Below are 15,826 nucleotides of genomic sequence, written 5' to 3'. Positions count from 1 at the left end.
TAAATATTGATATAATGTTGTTCAGTACACCGACCTCAGCCACCAATAAATATATCTGTACTTATGCCCTTATGCCCGTTACACCCTGTATATAGTGAAAAACTGCAGTGGTTTGATGCTATTTGTATAAAAGATGTCAACAGCGTTGAGTACCAAGCATATGGACCAGATGATGACACATACAAGTGCACGGTATTTCAAAGTGTTTGCATCAAACGTAGAGAGATGATATGTCACGTCATTGGGAACAACTTTTGTCAAAGGCGTAACGTTCACTGGTGATTCCCAGTAACGCTACGTGTCCTTTTGTATTATTTATGCCCCTGAGAGGCAATAGAAGGTATCCAGTTTGCTATAATCCAGTTATCTGGTATGTTTAAAAGGGGATAGCCCCAGCTAAAGTAATGCTCCTGATACGCTTCTAAAATATCTTCCTCCCTTAGAGACACTCATTCGTAAGGTTTTCTTGTTGAAATTCTATGAATTTTATGGGCTACGTAGTATGCAGCACATCTGGTTAGTAGACCCTGTAGTTCGATGAAATGTTGTCGTCTCTGGGCTGAAGAATACTGAAGGACGCCTAGCGTCACCGGGAAACGTCACCAAATATTTTGCCCCTAATGAAAGTTGTTCCCCACGATAAGATCTGTGATCCCTGGATGTTTTTAAGCACAATTTTCACTCCACTCAACTTGAAAATGGCCCCAAGATCTTGAAATTTAATAAAATAAATTTTTTATTTGTTTTGTGACTATTAGTGTAATGAAATAAAATAAAATATGAGCCGTGACTTATACAAAAAAGAAACACATTAATGCAATGGCTCAGCATAAAAGGGAAATAACTAATGTAGGAATATTATTAACAGTGTAATATGTTGTTTAATTTAGCCCGACGTGTATAAGCACTCAGTAAACTAGCTCAGTTCTGAGGGTAGGTTACGTAACGTTGATAATTAATTGTCCTTTTCTTATTTATTCAACACTAGGCTCGTGAGAAGTCGTGTGCTTATTGTACCAGAGATGAACAACAATAAATTCCGTAACTCAAAATCGTGGTTTCGTCTCGATTCCCCAATATAAGATAACAAGAGTAGCATCTACAAATGAAATCCTATAATGGAACTGGAATCCTGTGACCAAATCTTTTCTACCTGGCATGTTATCTCGTTATATAAAGAAAATCTGTAAAAAAATTGTTAAATTATTAGTAGCTGCCTCCGGTCTCGTGGGATCTGAAATAAAGTTAATTGTCTAACCGATGGCACGTCTCGTAGATGCGCTAAAAGAAAAATGTTAAAGAATTTTCTAAGATGGCGCCTAACAATGAAAATTCTTTGTTAAGGCCCATATCTACTTGTGGTGTGCGTACTGCAAGACCTTCGGTACACACACCATCAGGTTATTTGACTTGTCGCTCTAACGAAGTAGGCGAGTGTCAGCAATATGTCTCGTGGTCTTATCGTGGCGTATTTATCTTCTGCCGTTAGGTCAGACGATAGAAATGCCACTTGCACGCTTAGAGTAGCAGATTGACGGTGACCAACTTTAAACAGAACTTGATTAATTTTCACACACATTTATTAAAATAATAAAAATCATAGATGTTCCGTAACTTGATTCCGGATGCTGTTTACAATTGACAATCTGAAGTTCCTTTGGTCTTGGTACGTTAATCTTATTCTCACATATCTCTGATACTTGACAAAGTGTTTATTCATTTATCTTCATGGCTATGTACAGGAATATGATAATCTCATTAGGCGCAGACTGAAACTTGACTACAGACTAATGCAGACTAACTAATCGGAGGTCTGTACACTCGTTATAATACCTCGCGCGTTCAGGTATCACTGCGCAAGTATGATCCGCGAGGAGAAAAGGTTCTACGTTAGCAGCAATCTCATTGGCTGCGTTATATATTAATACGCGGATCGGCGGAAGCAGAATTTGGTCCGTCTTTATGGTAGCGTCATCTCGTAGAGCGGAGACGGACGAGCGCTGCGCCTGCGCTGTTGTGCTTAGCGGGGCGCGCTGTAGTGGGAAAGTTGTGTACGCGGTGACTACGCGGAACTATGTACACAACACTGCTTAAGATAGTCTAGGTATCAGACGATCAATTAATTGACCACATTCAGTAATTCTTTTGACAAAATACCATTATATTTTTTGGGTTTTAAGTACAACTTACATTATAAACTGGTACAGCAAGATGAGCTTTACACAAGAACGTCCTCTTAGGTCCGAATCCAAGCAAATGAGATAAGTGAATGACAAAGGAAAGATAGCTCATGCATAGAAGCGCAAGAGTCCATGGAATAACATGTCCATTGTAGTTCTATCTCTTCTTCGTTTTTGTACTTGTCGATTATTTATCAAATCTATCGTAATATTTAGTTTACATTTTTTTAAAAACCCAAGTCCATCCAGGAGAAACAGTACAATCTGATCTGCAAAAGTTGATTTTATGAATGTGCTTACAGCTGAAGGCGACTATGCCGTTCTTCAGCAAATCAGAGAGTGGAGTTTATGACAGATACAGCGATACCGAGGCATAACTTAAACGGTTTGTCGTCATTAACGTATCCTGTTACAATAATTACGTCATTAAGCTAAATTTTGGAAGACAGCTACAGATAAAAAATTTATCATCTTTTGCAATTAGCCAGTGCTTTTGGAGTGTGCGAATGTACCGAGCTGTATCGCCGGCGTACGCGCCCGGGGCAGTGGCTGAGTTGTAAGGGCTCGTTATGAAGTTGAGAGTAGGATCAAGGCGAGGTAGCGGAGAGCTTTACGAGCGCCGTCAGAGCCGTAACTCTCCGTGCGGAGGCTCGTTAGCCAATCCGAGGCGGGCAGGCCGGCTGGAAGCACGGATGAGCTCCGCGAGCCGTCTGCCAGGGGCGGAAGAGGCCATTATTAGCCGCGAGGGCGGCGGTGGCGGGCTCCGTGGCCTTCCGGAGGCCGAGGGGCATAAATCTGGGCCGAGCCTCCCCCCTCCTCCTCCCCCGCCGCCCCCAGTGTGGGTTTCCCTTAACGAAGCACCGGCCCGCCTGCCTGCTCCTCTGCCCCTGGCGGCGGATGCTCCCAGCTAGCGGCCGCTTTGCCTCTCTCCGCGGCACGTCAGATAACTGGGCAGCGATTCACTGCTGGCGTCACGCGAGCTGTCGGCAGAGGCCAGCCTATACGCCCTCCCACATGACTTGCAGCTCCTTCCGCCTTGCAACTACTCACGAAAACAGTTGGGGCCCTTATTTGGCAACGTTGGCGCCTCGGTCGTATGTCAACCGGGCTAAGTTATTTGGCAGCGAGGAGGGCGTTCGTTGGTCGTTGTTGTTTTGACAAAGTGTTGTTGTGACCGTAGATAATTTTAATTTTTTATTCTTGCTTTTGTGACCCTAATAAGAGTCCAGACTCCATAGGCAAACAGTCAGCCGACATTAAGAAATAGTCCACCAGGACGTAGGAACAAGATAAGCGGCCGAAGCTGCCAAGTATGGCTTGTTGATCAAATAGCTTAGTGTTTGACTTCCTGCCAGAAGAAGCAGCATGAATCAAACTTGCGCAATGGAAGACGCAAACACCAGGGCGATAATACAGCAAGGGAGAGTGCCAGTCACGTGCGGAAAAGACTCGTGTTGTTGTTGTTGTGGTCTTCAGTCCTGAGACTGGTTTGATGCAGCTCTCCATGCTACTCTATCCTGTGCAAGCTTCTTCATCTCCCAGTACCTACTGCAACCTACATCCTTCTGAATCTGCTTAGTGTATCATCTCTTGGTCTCCCTCTACGATTTTTACCCTCCACGCTGCCCTCCAATACTAAATTGGTGATCCCTTGATGCCTCAGAACATGTCCTACCAACCGATCCCTTCTTCTGGTCAAGTTGTGCCACAAACTTCTCTTCTCCCCAATCCTTTTCAATACTTCCTCATTAGTTATGTGATCTACCTATCTAATCTTCAGCATTCTTCTGTAGCACCACATTTCGAAAGCTTCTATTCTCTTCTTGTCCAAACTATTTACCGTCCATGTTTCACTTCCATACATGGCTACACTCCATACGAATACTTTCAGAAATGACTTCCTGACACTTAAATCAATACTGGATGTTAACAAATTTCTCTTCTTCAGAAACGCTTTCCTTGCCATTGCCAGCCTACATTTTATATCCTCTCTACTTCGACCATCATCAGTTATTTTGCTCCCCAAATAGCAAAACTCCTTTACTACTTTAAGTGCCTCATTTCCTGATCTAACTCCCTCAGCATCACCCGACTTAATTCGACTACATTCCATTATCCTTGTTTTGCTTTTGTTGATGTTCATCTTATATCCTCCTTTCAAAACACGAATACTTCCTCATTAAGTGAAAACAAATTAAGTTGTGTGTAGCTAGAAACGAAAGTGTCGTGTAGAACTGAAGGCATTGTTGCGCAAGTCGACCAGTTCGAAACGAGAGTGTCATGTGGAACCATTCTTGTGCAAATGGCTCTGAGCGCTATGGTACTTAACATCTCAGGTCATCAGCCCCCTAGAACTTAGAACTACTTAAACCTAACTAAACTAAGGACATCACACACATCCATGCCCGAGACAGGATTCGAACCTGCGACCGTAGCGGTCGCGCGGTTCCAGACTGAAGCGCTTAGAACCACTCGGCCACAACGGACGGCACATTCTTGTGCAATCCGATCACTTAGAAATGAAAGTGTCGTGTGAAACAAATTAACTCGTGTGCACCCAAGTACATGAGAAACGAAATAAAAGGCCAGGCAGCGGAAAAGCTAGAAGCAGAGATTCAGATGCAGATTCAGAGCCAGTGCCGGCAGTTTGGAGATCACGCAGCGAGACGCCGGCGGGACCGACTAGGCCCACAGCAGCCGATTCAGCTGATAAAGACTTCAACAACGAGAACACGGCGATAGATTCTGGTGGACACTCAGGAACTGCAGGTCAAGTAGGATTTTTAGGGTTTCATTGGAATAGCGTTGAACAGAAGCTGTCAGTCATTGTCTCAATTACTTAGAGAGATTTCAGTGCTAACCAAGAACAAGTGATTGCTTTGTACTTGTTTCTCATATGTTTCTTATAAGTACCAAGTCCGAATAAATAGACTGAATGTTACTAAGGGGTTTATGGTCCAACACCTCACATAAGTATATGTGAGAATAAAATTGATAGAAACTAACCGATCTTTCAGTCTGGAACCGCGCGACCGCTACAGTCGCAGGTTCGAATCCTGCCTCGGGCATGGATGTGTGTGTTGTCCTTAGGTTAGTTAGGTTTAAGTAGTTCTAAGTTCTAGCGGACTGATGACCTCCGATGTTAAGTCCCATAGTGCTCAGAGCCATTTGAACCATTTAACCAATCTTTTCTGCCTATTGCAGTTCTGTAACCTATTTTCAGGAAACTTATTTGCTTCATACCAAGGAGATTCTCTCCCTCTCATCTCCGATATAAAGGTTGACAGCAATTTATAACTAACCCATTGTCGTTAACGTCCCGATTGCGCTACGCAGTTCGCACTTACTTCATTCTGGTATAGAGAGGCTGTGCCGGGACGTGACAGTGTGTTTTCACTCGGGCGAACGTGTGTACATTAATTTCAATCAGTCGGTTTGGAGTCGCGATGAGTGAATGGCTTGAGCGCCTTGTACACGATCGACTCTCTTGTCTCACTTGAGTACTCGAGACTGAGTCTTCAGTGATAAAATCCGCTACAGTCACAGTTGTAAAATTATTTGGTGATTCGAGGAATGATGCCACTGGATGGTAGGTGTGCCGAGGAAAGTTAAGATGTTTTTTTCATAGGCTAATATCAATTAGAGTACTTGTTGCCCGCAGGGTGTAACACTACACACATACGCTAATATCAATGAGAGTACTTCCTGTCCACAGTTCAGCTTTCTGTAATGAAGCTATTCGTGCCTTTTGGCACTATATTGTATGACCAGTATCGGTTAATAGCAACGTGTGTGGTTTGAGAATGGGCGTGACAGCCCGAATACGGTTACTATTCCAGCAAAAATATCAGTGCTACTGAGACGGGCGAAAGAAAAAAAAAATATCCAGTTGCCTCAGTAAAATTATTCATTTCTAAAAAGGAAAGCGCAACCGGTTTCAGGATACGAGTCCCATCTTCAGATGTATATTAGAACGTCAGTCCATAAATGATGCCTAACTGTGGTTACAATATGTTAAAAGGGTGCGTCTCTGGTACATGGCACGAAACAGGATAGTATTGGAATCATGTCGTCCCGCAGGTTCAAAACTAACTCGATCGCGGGGCAACAGCGCCTTCCGATAAAATTCGCCTGCGGCACTCGTTCTCGCTATAAACCGAAGGTAATGGATCAGCGTGACTTGAGAGGACGTGCAGAATGCGTCACAGACGTATGAGCGAACTGTATCGCCAAATCAGTGAATTTAAAAGAGGAAATGGCGAACATCCATCCCGAAAAGTGCTGCTCGAAGTGTTTCGGCAGTGCAATGGCTGCGATCAGAATGTTTCACGGAAGGACGTAGAACACGAGGAGATGGATCAGGTCACACCACCCAGACCACCCGCCGAGAAGATCAACACCTCATCCAAAGGCATTGCAGGACAGATATGCATCCACCTCGGCTCTGGGTGACAGTGGAACAGATGTGACAGTCCATCGTCTTTTATTAAGGCTTGGGTTACGTGCACGTCGTCCACTTCTCCGCCTACCTTCGACGAAAGTACAGTAACATACTAGGCGGGACCCGTGTGTGGAACGACATCACTGGGGACAGAAATGGCATAAGATATTGTTCCTGACGAATCTCGGTTCTGTTTTGTTTGAAAATGATGGCCGCATTTCGGTTCACCGCAGAGAAGGGGAGCGGCATCGCAGTGACTGCATGCGCAAAGGACATACCACGCAAGACCTTATGGTGTGGGGTGACTCATAGTCCTACCCATTCTGCAGAACACGACAAACGCCATTTTTCACAAAGACAGAGATCGAACACGTGCCTTCTTGGTGTAACAAGATGCCAGCCTTTTGCTCTAGCCTGCTAAATCACCAGAGTTGTCGCCAATAGGAAGTGCATACGGTAAAGTGAAACGACGGGTGCAGTGCTGTGACCCAATGCCGACCACCACAGATGAACTTTGGAACCAGGTGGATGCAGCATGGATGGCTATGCCACAGGACGCCCTTCGCGCCTTATACATGTCGATGCCATCACACATCGAACAAAATCAGTGTCCAAGGCGAACTGTTTGCCTACGAGGCTACATGCTGGACCGAGCTAACTGAAACGCTAATCATTTCTGCAAAAGATACTAATGTCCATGTCCTGTTAATATTAACGTCCTGTCTCTAGTCCTTCAAGGTGTTCTGTGTCTCTCTGAACATGAGTATATTTTAACCTCAGTTATGCATCCTTTATTGATTCACTTTTAATATGCACCTGAAAATGGGACACGCATCCTCAAACCGGGCTGTGCCTACCATTTTAGAAATAAATAATTTTGGAAATGTGCAGATGAATAACGGTTGTAGATGTCCTGTGAAGAGGAACGTGTGGCAATTCGGTCTACCGCTACACGCCTTGCTTTTTTTTCCTTCACTGGCAAGTCGGTCTGCCGCTACAACCCTTGCTTTTTTTTTTATCCTATGCTGTCTCTCGTCTGTTTCGAGTGCTCATTTTCGTTTACACGTCAGCGACAAAATTACGTATGTTGTAAAGCTGTATGTTTTACTATGCAGTTTGGCATCTGAACCGTGAAGGTGAGATTATGAGCGACTATCCTCATTAGGAAAAAAAGCGAACAAGCACTGATAACAGTTTACGAGGTGCATTCAAGTTCTAAGGCCTCCGATTTTTTTCTCCGGACTGGAAAGAGATAGAAACATGCGCATTGTTTTAAAATGAGGCCGCGTTCATTGTCAATACGTCCCAGAGATGGCAGCACCGTACCGCAGATGGAATTTTACCGCCAGCGGTGAGAATGAGAATTGTTTTAAATACTTAAAATGGAGACGTTTTCCTTACTTGAGCAGCGTGCAATCATTCGTTTTCTGAATTTGCGTGGTGTGAAACCAATTGAAATTCATCGACAGTTGAAGGAGACATGTGGTGATGGAGTTATGGATGTGTCGAAAGTGCGTTCGTGGGTGCGACAGTTTAATGAAGGCAGAACATCGTGTGACAACAAACCAAAACAACCTCGGGCTTGCACAAGCCGGTCTGACGACAGGATCGAGAAAGTGGAGAGAATTGTTTTGGGGGATCGCCGAATGACTGTTGAACAGATCGCCTCCAGAGTTAGCATTTCTGTGGGTTCTGTGCACACAATCCTGCATGACGACCTGAAATTGCGAAAAGTGTCATCCAGGTGGGTGCCACGAATGCTGACGGACGACCACACGGCTGCCCGTGTGGCATGTTGCCAAGCAATGTTGACTTGCAACGACAGCATGAATGGGACTTTCTTTTCGTCGGTTGTGACAATGGATGAAACGTGGATGCCATTTTTCAATCCAGAAACAAAGCGCCAGTCAGCTCAATGGAAGCACACAGATTCACCGCTACCAAAAAAATTTCGGGTAACCGCCAGTGCTGAAAAAATGATGGTGTCCATGTTCCGGGACAGCGATGGCGTAATCCTTACCCATTGCGTTCCAAAGGGCACTACGGTAACGGGTGCATCCTACGAAAATGTTTTGAAGAACAAATTCCTTCCTGCATTGCAACAAAACTTCCGGGAAGGGCTGTGCGTGTGCTGTTTCACCAAGACAACGCACCCGCACATCAAACTAACGTTACGCAACAGTTTCTTTGTGATAACAACTTTGAAGTGATTCCTCATGCTCCCTATTCACCTGACCTGGCTCCTAGAAACTTTTGGGTTTTTCCAACAATGAAAGACACTCTCCGTGGCCGCACATTCACCAGCCGTGCTGCTATTGCCTCAGCGATTTTCCAGTGGTCAAAACAGACTCCTAAAGAAGCCTTCGCCGCTGCTATGGAATCATGGTGTCATCGTTGTGAAAAATGTGTACGTCTGCAGGGCGATTACGTCGAGAAGTAACGCCAGTTTCATCGATTTCGGGTGAGTAGTTAATTAGAAAAAAAATCGGAGGCCTTAGAACTTGAATGCACCTCGTATTTCGGCCAAGCAGGATTCGTCGTGGAAAATCTTGTCAAAGGTCCGGTGTTAGATTCTTTACACTTCTGAGAACTGTAAGAACGTGAAACTTTCATCCAAACATTACAGAACATATACATTAATTTGCTCGAGAAAATATATACTTTCAGACACAACACACAGTATCTAGAGCGTGGTAAATAGCACCTCTTTACTTTATCCTTCGTCCTGTTTCCTTGTTAAGGTCCAAATAACAACGAAAATTATTTTTCTCGACAAATAATTCTGACTTCTTCAGTGTTGAAATAATTTACGTCAAAACACGATTATCTATTTACGCTCTTATTTCTGCTTCGTGTAGGCTTTTTGTCTGTAAAGCGTAAATACCTTTTACGTTAAGATATCTCGTCTCTGTTGTAGGAGAAAAAAAAAACAGGACCTTGTGTAACTTTTAAATGTGTCACGAAAACAAAGCAGACATCACGGTAAAGATTAAGAGGACAGGAAAGCACAATTTTTTGTGACAAGAGTGAGCTCGTCCAGAATACGTTAACTTCTGGTGTTGGCAGATGCCGCCATTAGCCCTTGTTTCGGCGCATGTGCATTGTGCAAGATACTCGGAAATTGAGAATACTCGCTCGGCACAATGTGTAGATCATGGACGCCATAGTCACACTCGTATCGAGGCTGGTCCCTGGTTTACATGTTGGCACGAAAGCCGCAAGCACTTCAGGTAGATTTTGATCAGGCAGTTGCCGGCATGGAGCAATAACTGGTACGAAATATGAAAATTATGTACGTAAGGAGTATAACAGGGCAACCTCGTGGACGGAAATTAATAGCACACGTGAGCAAATACTACTAAGCGCAGTAGACAAAAAATGTGAGCCCCCCCCCCCCCCAGGAGACGTCAAGCTAATACGGTGTAATTTCAATGCTATCCTTAACAATGGCCTCACTTCATGGAGGAAGAGAAACCAGAAGTTTCTTCTGATATGCCACATTCAGTTGTAGATGATAATATCCCGCAGAGGTAACAAACTGTGGGCGTGTTGCCACTTTTCACCCGCTGTTGTAAATAGTGCGCGGTGCAATAGCGTGCCCGATTCTTCGTCAAACCAGGACCGTACGCTCGCAGCCCTTGGAAGACGGCACTGTCCGCAGCAAGCTCAACAGGAAGATGTAGTTGACAGTGCAACACTTGGACATCGACAACGTTGAAATGAACGTGTTGTTTCACGTTCACTGTAACCTGAATGGTTGGGTCGAAGTCATGGTGCGAAAAACACTCCCAAAAAGTCACAGAACCTCCCCCGGCAAGTTTCACGCGACGAGATCAGTAACTTCCATCGGCAGAATAGGTGCAGCCATAAATTTATATTAATTCATTTGTGTGTTCTTTCTCAATTTTAGTTCCCAAACTTTTTCCAATTGCTTTGCAGAGAAATTAATATATGTTTACCTCCTTCTGAATGCCTTTGTCATAGTTAAAAGTAATATGACATTGAAGATAATTGAAGTGAGACACCTGTTACAAAATTTTGTGGTTTATTATTGCTTTCAATCCGGCTGGATTCGTCGCTTTGTAAGCCATTATCGTTTTCTTAATTGTAGACATAGGTAAGTTGTAATATATCGCGTTTTGGTTCAATCTATATACTGCTCTTTGTAAATTATCTTCTATTTCCTGTATAACTACTGCTCATCAGCTTATAAGAGAGTGTTTAATGGCACACTATTTCCTGTATTAATTCCTGGCTGTATTTGATCTACATAAACAAGTCGTCTATATATAAATTAAACGAAGTACGTGATAGATTGGGCTCTTGTCGAACACCGCGATTTATTAAAATTTCATCTGACGTTTTCGAATCTAAACTTACAACTATTTTTGTATGTACGTGTAGGCTTTTTATGGTATTAATAAGGTGTTTAGGAAAACGTTTTATTTATAATATTTTCCACAAAAGGGATTTTTTAACTTATCAAACGCTTTCTCAAAACAATAAATGTTAAATGCGTTTCTAAGCCAAATTTCCGACTTTTTCAAAAATTTACATTATTATAAATATATTATCATTACATGACTCTTTCTGAATGCAATGATAACCAAATCTAGACCCTAAGCTGTCGACAGGCGTTGATATACATCAACGGGGACAGTTGAAAATGTGTGCTCCAACCGGGACACGAACCCGGGATCTTCTGCTTACGTGGCAGACGCTCTATCCATCTGAGCCACATGTCCGAAAGAACAGATACCATCTTCATATAGTTAAGGCTAACTGGCCATTGACCTTCTTCTTCTGCGCTAGATGCACACGCATTGCCCGAACTCTTACGGAACTCAGTAAGATTGTCTGCCGCGAGTAATGAGTGTAATGGGCAGGGGCACTACGAGTGTATTGTGTGGACATTACGTTGGAAATGTGGGTCTCACGGGGAGCGTACAAGGGTAAATCCGTGCAGTCGCACTATCCTCTGTGCCGTCGGTGGCTCAGTTGGAATCTTCCTTCCGCACTACTACCCACCGTTTGATGATGACGAGTGTGATATATGCTGCCATGCAAATGAACAGGACGTCGAAAGTGATTGAAAGCAAACACCCGACTACGAAGTGGCGTGCTGTGAATGCTGCCACCCTTCATACTGACGTGCAGTCTGCATGGTACGTAACTGTTAATGGGAAACAGTTCTGCCAGTCCCGCCTACATCACATCCACCTCGCCGATTCACCCTTGTGTGCCACATGCCAAGTGATTGACACGGATGAACATCGTTTGGAATGCGGGTCGGCAAAGGACGTTTGGTATTTGGTGCGCCAGATATTGGCTTTTCTCACACGCACGACTCCCGACGGGATAACTGCCCGATCACTTTTTTTTCCCGATGAGATGTATTTCCCCAAGAGCAAAAACGAACTCTGTAACGTGGATTAGCGGCCTTGCTGTTCACTACCTATTCGGTAATGGCGAAAAGGCAGTACCCGATTTTTGGTATTACCTCAACGAACGACATTGTACGATCGTCAAGAACCCTAAACAGAGGCAATATTTTTCTAATTTTCTTTGGAGCGCATTCCATAATCCGCCACGCAGCTGGATTATCGATGACATGAGAAGACAACCATAGCACACCTTTACAATTTCCTTTTTTTTTATGAGATTGAACAACAACGAAAACAACACAGTTCGAGACGACAGTCATCGAAAGATTCGCAGCGGGCTATAGTAACGGGACGACTTCCTATCATTCTGTTTATGTAGCCGAAGAGGAACGGCTTTCCTTTATTCATTTGTATAAAAAAAAAGGATGGATAGAGCGTCTGCCGTGTAAGCAGGAGATCCGGGGTTCGAGTCCCGGTCGGGACACACATTTTCAACTGTCCCCGTTGATGTATATCAACGCCTGTCGACAGGTTAGAGTCTTGATTTCAATATCGTTTCATTCCAAGATAGCTGCATGGTCACTGATGATATCTGTTCTTTCATCTTTATATATCTGTTTCTGAAGTCTGATAGTCGTTCTGAGATTATTGGGTCAATAATGGTTTCTAATCATTGATTAAAAATTTTCCCATAAATTTTATGTCTCGCATTTAGTAGGTTTATTCCTCTATAATTTGCTGTGTCTTTTCCTATTGACACTCGACTCGCATTCCGGAGGACGACGGTTCAATCCCGCGTCCGGCCATCCCGATTTAGGTTTTCCGTGATTTCCCTAAATCACTCCAGGCAAATGCCGGGATGGTTCCTCTGAAAGGGCACGGCCGACTTCCTTCCTCATCCTTCCCTAATCCGATGAGACCGATGACCATGCTGTCTGGTCTCCTTCTCCAAACAACCAACCAACCAACCAACCAATCTTTTCCTATTGTGTTTCTTCAACCTATAAATTACTTTATTGGTTTCCTGTTTTGCAGGTCTGGAGCAGTTCTTTCAACACGTATTTTAAAAAATAAAGAATGTAAAATTGTAAAATAATTTCTGCATATTTGATTTATTTAGCACTAATGCCATGCTAGTATAGAGACAAGAAAGTGACCTAATAAGGGTATTTTTTAAAAAAAGAAACTGAGTCACGGTTACTAATACATCTTTCAGTGAGCTGTAGTTGTCTACGTGTGTGTGTACTGCAGCAGTGGTTGTTTACACGTGGTGTTGTTGTGTTTGCAGGCAGCCGGGAGGCGGCGTACACGTACGCGGCGGCGAGCGCGGGCGCCGCGTGGTCGGTGGCGGCGGCGTGCGCGCGCGGCAACGTGTCCGCCTGCGGCTGCGACCCCCGGCGGCCGCGCGCGCCGCCCGCCGGCTGGTCGTGGGGCGGCTGCAGCGCCGACGTGCGCTTCGCCACGCGCCTCGCGCGACGCTTCCTGGACGCGCGGGAGGTCGAGGGCGACGCGCGCAGCCTCATGAACCTGCACAACAACCGCGCCGGTCGCAAGGTCAGCCTCAGACTTACCCCTTATTCTCTTCTCACATCGCACCCCGGCAACAACACTGACACAACTCAATCGACATAAAAATTGACTGCTACGGTCGCAGGTTCGAATGCTGCCTCGGGCATGGATGTGTGTGATGTCCTCAGGTTAGTTAGGTTTAAGTAGTTCTAAGTTCTAGGGGACTGATGACCACAGCTGTTAAGTCCCATAGTGCTCAGAGCCATTTGAACCATTTTGAACATACAAATAAGTCCATTAAAAGTAATTTTGGCAGTAAAGTCCATTATAATGAACTCATCGAATGTGAGCTCTTGTCACGTAATATTAAATAATTCTTTGAGTTGTCTCATTTTTCTTGACTTCCTAAAAACTTTTTTGTTATTCCTCTATCCCCTTGACACCTCATGCAAATTCTTCTGCCACTTTTCCGCCCCAATAATATATATCAAAAGCTGTGGCTCGCTTTATTGCACAGGTTACTGTTCCTTGCTGTAGGCGCTGTAGTTTTGATATTTTTTCTAAACCAGCAAGGTAAAGTGAATGGTTGAAATGGCTCTGAGCACTATGGGATTCAACATCTGTGGTCATCAGTCCCCTAGAACTTAGAACTACTTAAACTTAACTAACCTAAGGACATCACACACATCCATGCCCGAGGCAGGATTCGAACCTGCGACCGTAGCAGTCGCGGACTATGGAACCTTTATACGAATGTGAATGGATCCGCAGTTCGGGACGACCGTAACAAAAAATGGTTCAAATGGCTCTGAGCACTATGGGACTTAACTTCCGAGGCCATCAGTCACCTAGAACTTAGAACTACTTAAACCTAACTAACCTAAGGACATCACACACATCCATGCCCGAGGCAGGATTCGAACGCGCGACCGTAGCGGTCGCGCGATTCCAGACTGAACCGCCTAGAACCGCACGGCCACACCGGCCGGCAAGGTAAAGCAGAGGCCACTACTTCCATCACATGAAGTGGATTTAGTACTCACGTACTCACACTAAGCTGTGAACACTTCCCAGTTTATCACTGCGGGATAATTGAAAATTATTATTACTATTATCGGTACCATGCGAGCAATGGTCCTGCCAGGCTCGCGATATCGAGTCTTTATCCTATCATTAAAGGCGCGAGACCTGCACTACCTTATAGCAACCGTTATAGTTCTGCATTATTCTACTGTAACAAACAAGGGTGACTTCACGTAATGAAAGGGATGGAGGTGGAGGAAGAAAGAATTGAGTTCAGCAGCCTGCCCCGACGTACGTTCATAATAAGCCACGGCATCAGGAGGAAAGTAAGCAACGATCGCCGTAATTGTCAAATGGAGTTCAGTTTACTAAAGGACGGAGTTGCAGGCATGCAACGACCACCACCATGAATCAACCTTAGACTAAGAAAGATGCTACTGGGGGTGAATCGCTAGGTAGCCTCCTGTACCAAATGAATAAAACGAGCCAGACGCGAAACTATTCATACAAGCGATACTAAATAACTTTGGCTCGCGGTAAGACTACTTTAACGAACATGCAGGGGCGCCAACACTCACCACGTGGCGTAGGACAAAGGGCACAAGTTTTCAAGCTAGGAAGACATAAATTCTGAGTCAAATTTTGGACGGGAGAACTGAAAGAGCTACTGCCACACGATGCGGAAAAGTGAGCATGAAAGTATAAACTTTAATGCCGAACTGCAAGCTACTGTGACTAACCAACACATCTTGCACATTATGCCCAACTGTACAAGGTAAACCTACAGTCTAATAACCCGTAAAAATTGCGTAGACCGTAATTTAAGGAACGCACATCAGTAAAATGACCTATAAGGTTCCTTCTCGGCAGCAGGGCGCGAAGCTACAGTGCACGTCGGCGCTCATGCTTACCGAAACTTCACTCCTGGAAGCAGCACCTCCATTCGCAGGCACGGTTACACTAGAACTGACTTACTGCCCCTTTGTCCACTATCCACCCGCAGAGGGTGGTTGGCGCCCACCCGCGAAAAACGGGCGCGCACCTGAACTGGCCAATCAGAGGGCCGGAATCTCACAGGGAGGCGACCTCGCGACGTTAAAATCGAGCAGAAATAGCAGTTACAAGGTTGGTAAGGTAGGTCGGGGAACTGAGAACAGGAGAAACTTTGCCCACTACTGAACTTTCAAACGACACCACGTGCTATCCTGGCGATTATAAAAAGGATGGAAAATGGGAAGCCATTATGGCTGCTAGCAAGACTGCTGCCTTCGCCCATAAATAAAGAAAAT

General features: G+C 44.6%; 1 protein-coding gene across 1 annotated transcript in view; it reads left to right on the top strand.

The window, feature by feature from the left end:
• The first annotated feature begins 2,872 nt into the window (after positions 1-2,872).
• The window catches only part of LOC124798947 (protein Wnt-2-like), a 97,280-nt gene continuing 84,326 nt past the window's right edge, over positions 2,873-15,826 (top strand). Inside the window, exons 1-2 of the mRNA XM_047262481.1 lie at positions 2,873-3,086; positions 13,294-13,559. Coding sequence (XP_047118437.1) covers positions 2,873-3,086; positions 13,294-13,559 — 480 coding nt within the window. The remainder of the gene's footprint in view (positions 3,087-13,293; positions 13,560-15,826) is intronic.

Source organism: Schistocerca piceifrons, chromosome 5 (genome assembly GCF_021461385.2).
Source record: "Schistocerca piceifrons isolate TAMUIC-IGC-003096 chromosome 5, iqSchPice1.1, whole genome shotgun sequence".
NCBI lineage: Eukaryota > Metazoa > Arthropoda > Insecta > Orthoptera > Acrididae > Schistocerca > Schistocerca piceifrons.
The sequence above is the reverse complement of the archived record's forward strand: the minus strand, read 5'-3'. Positions and strand labels throughout refer to the sequence as shown.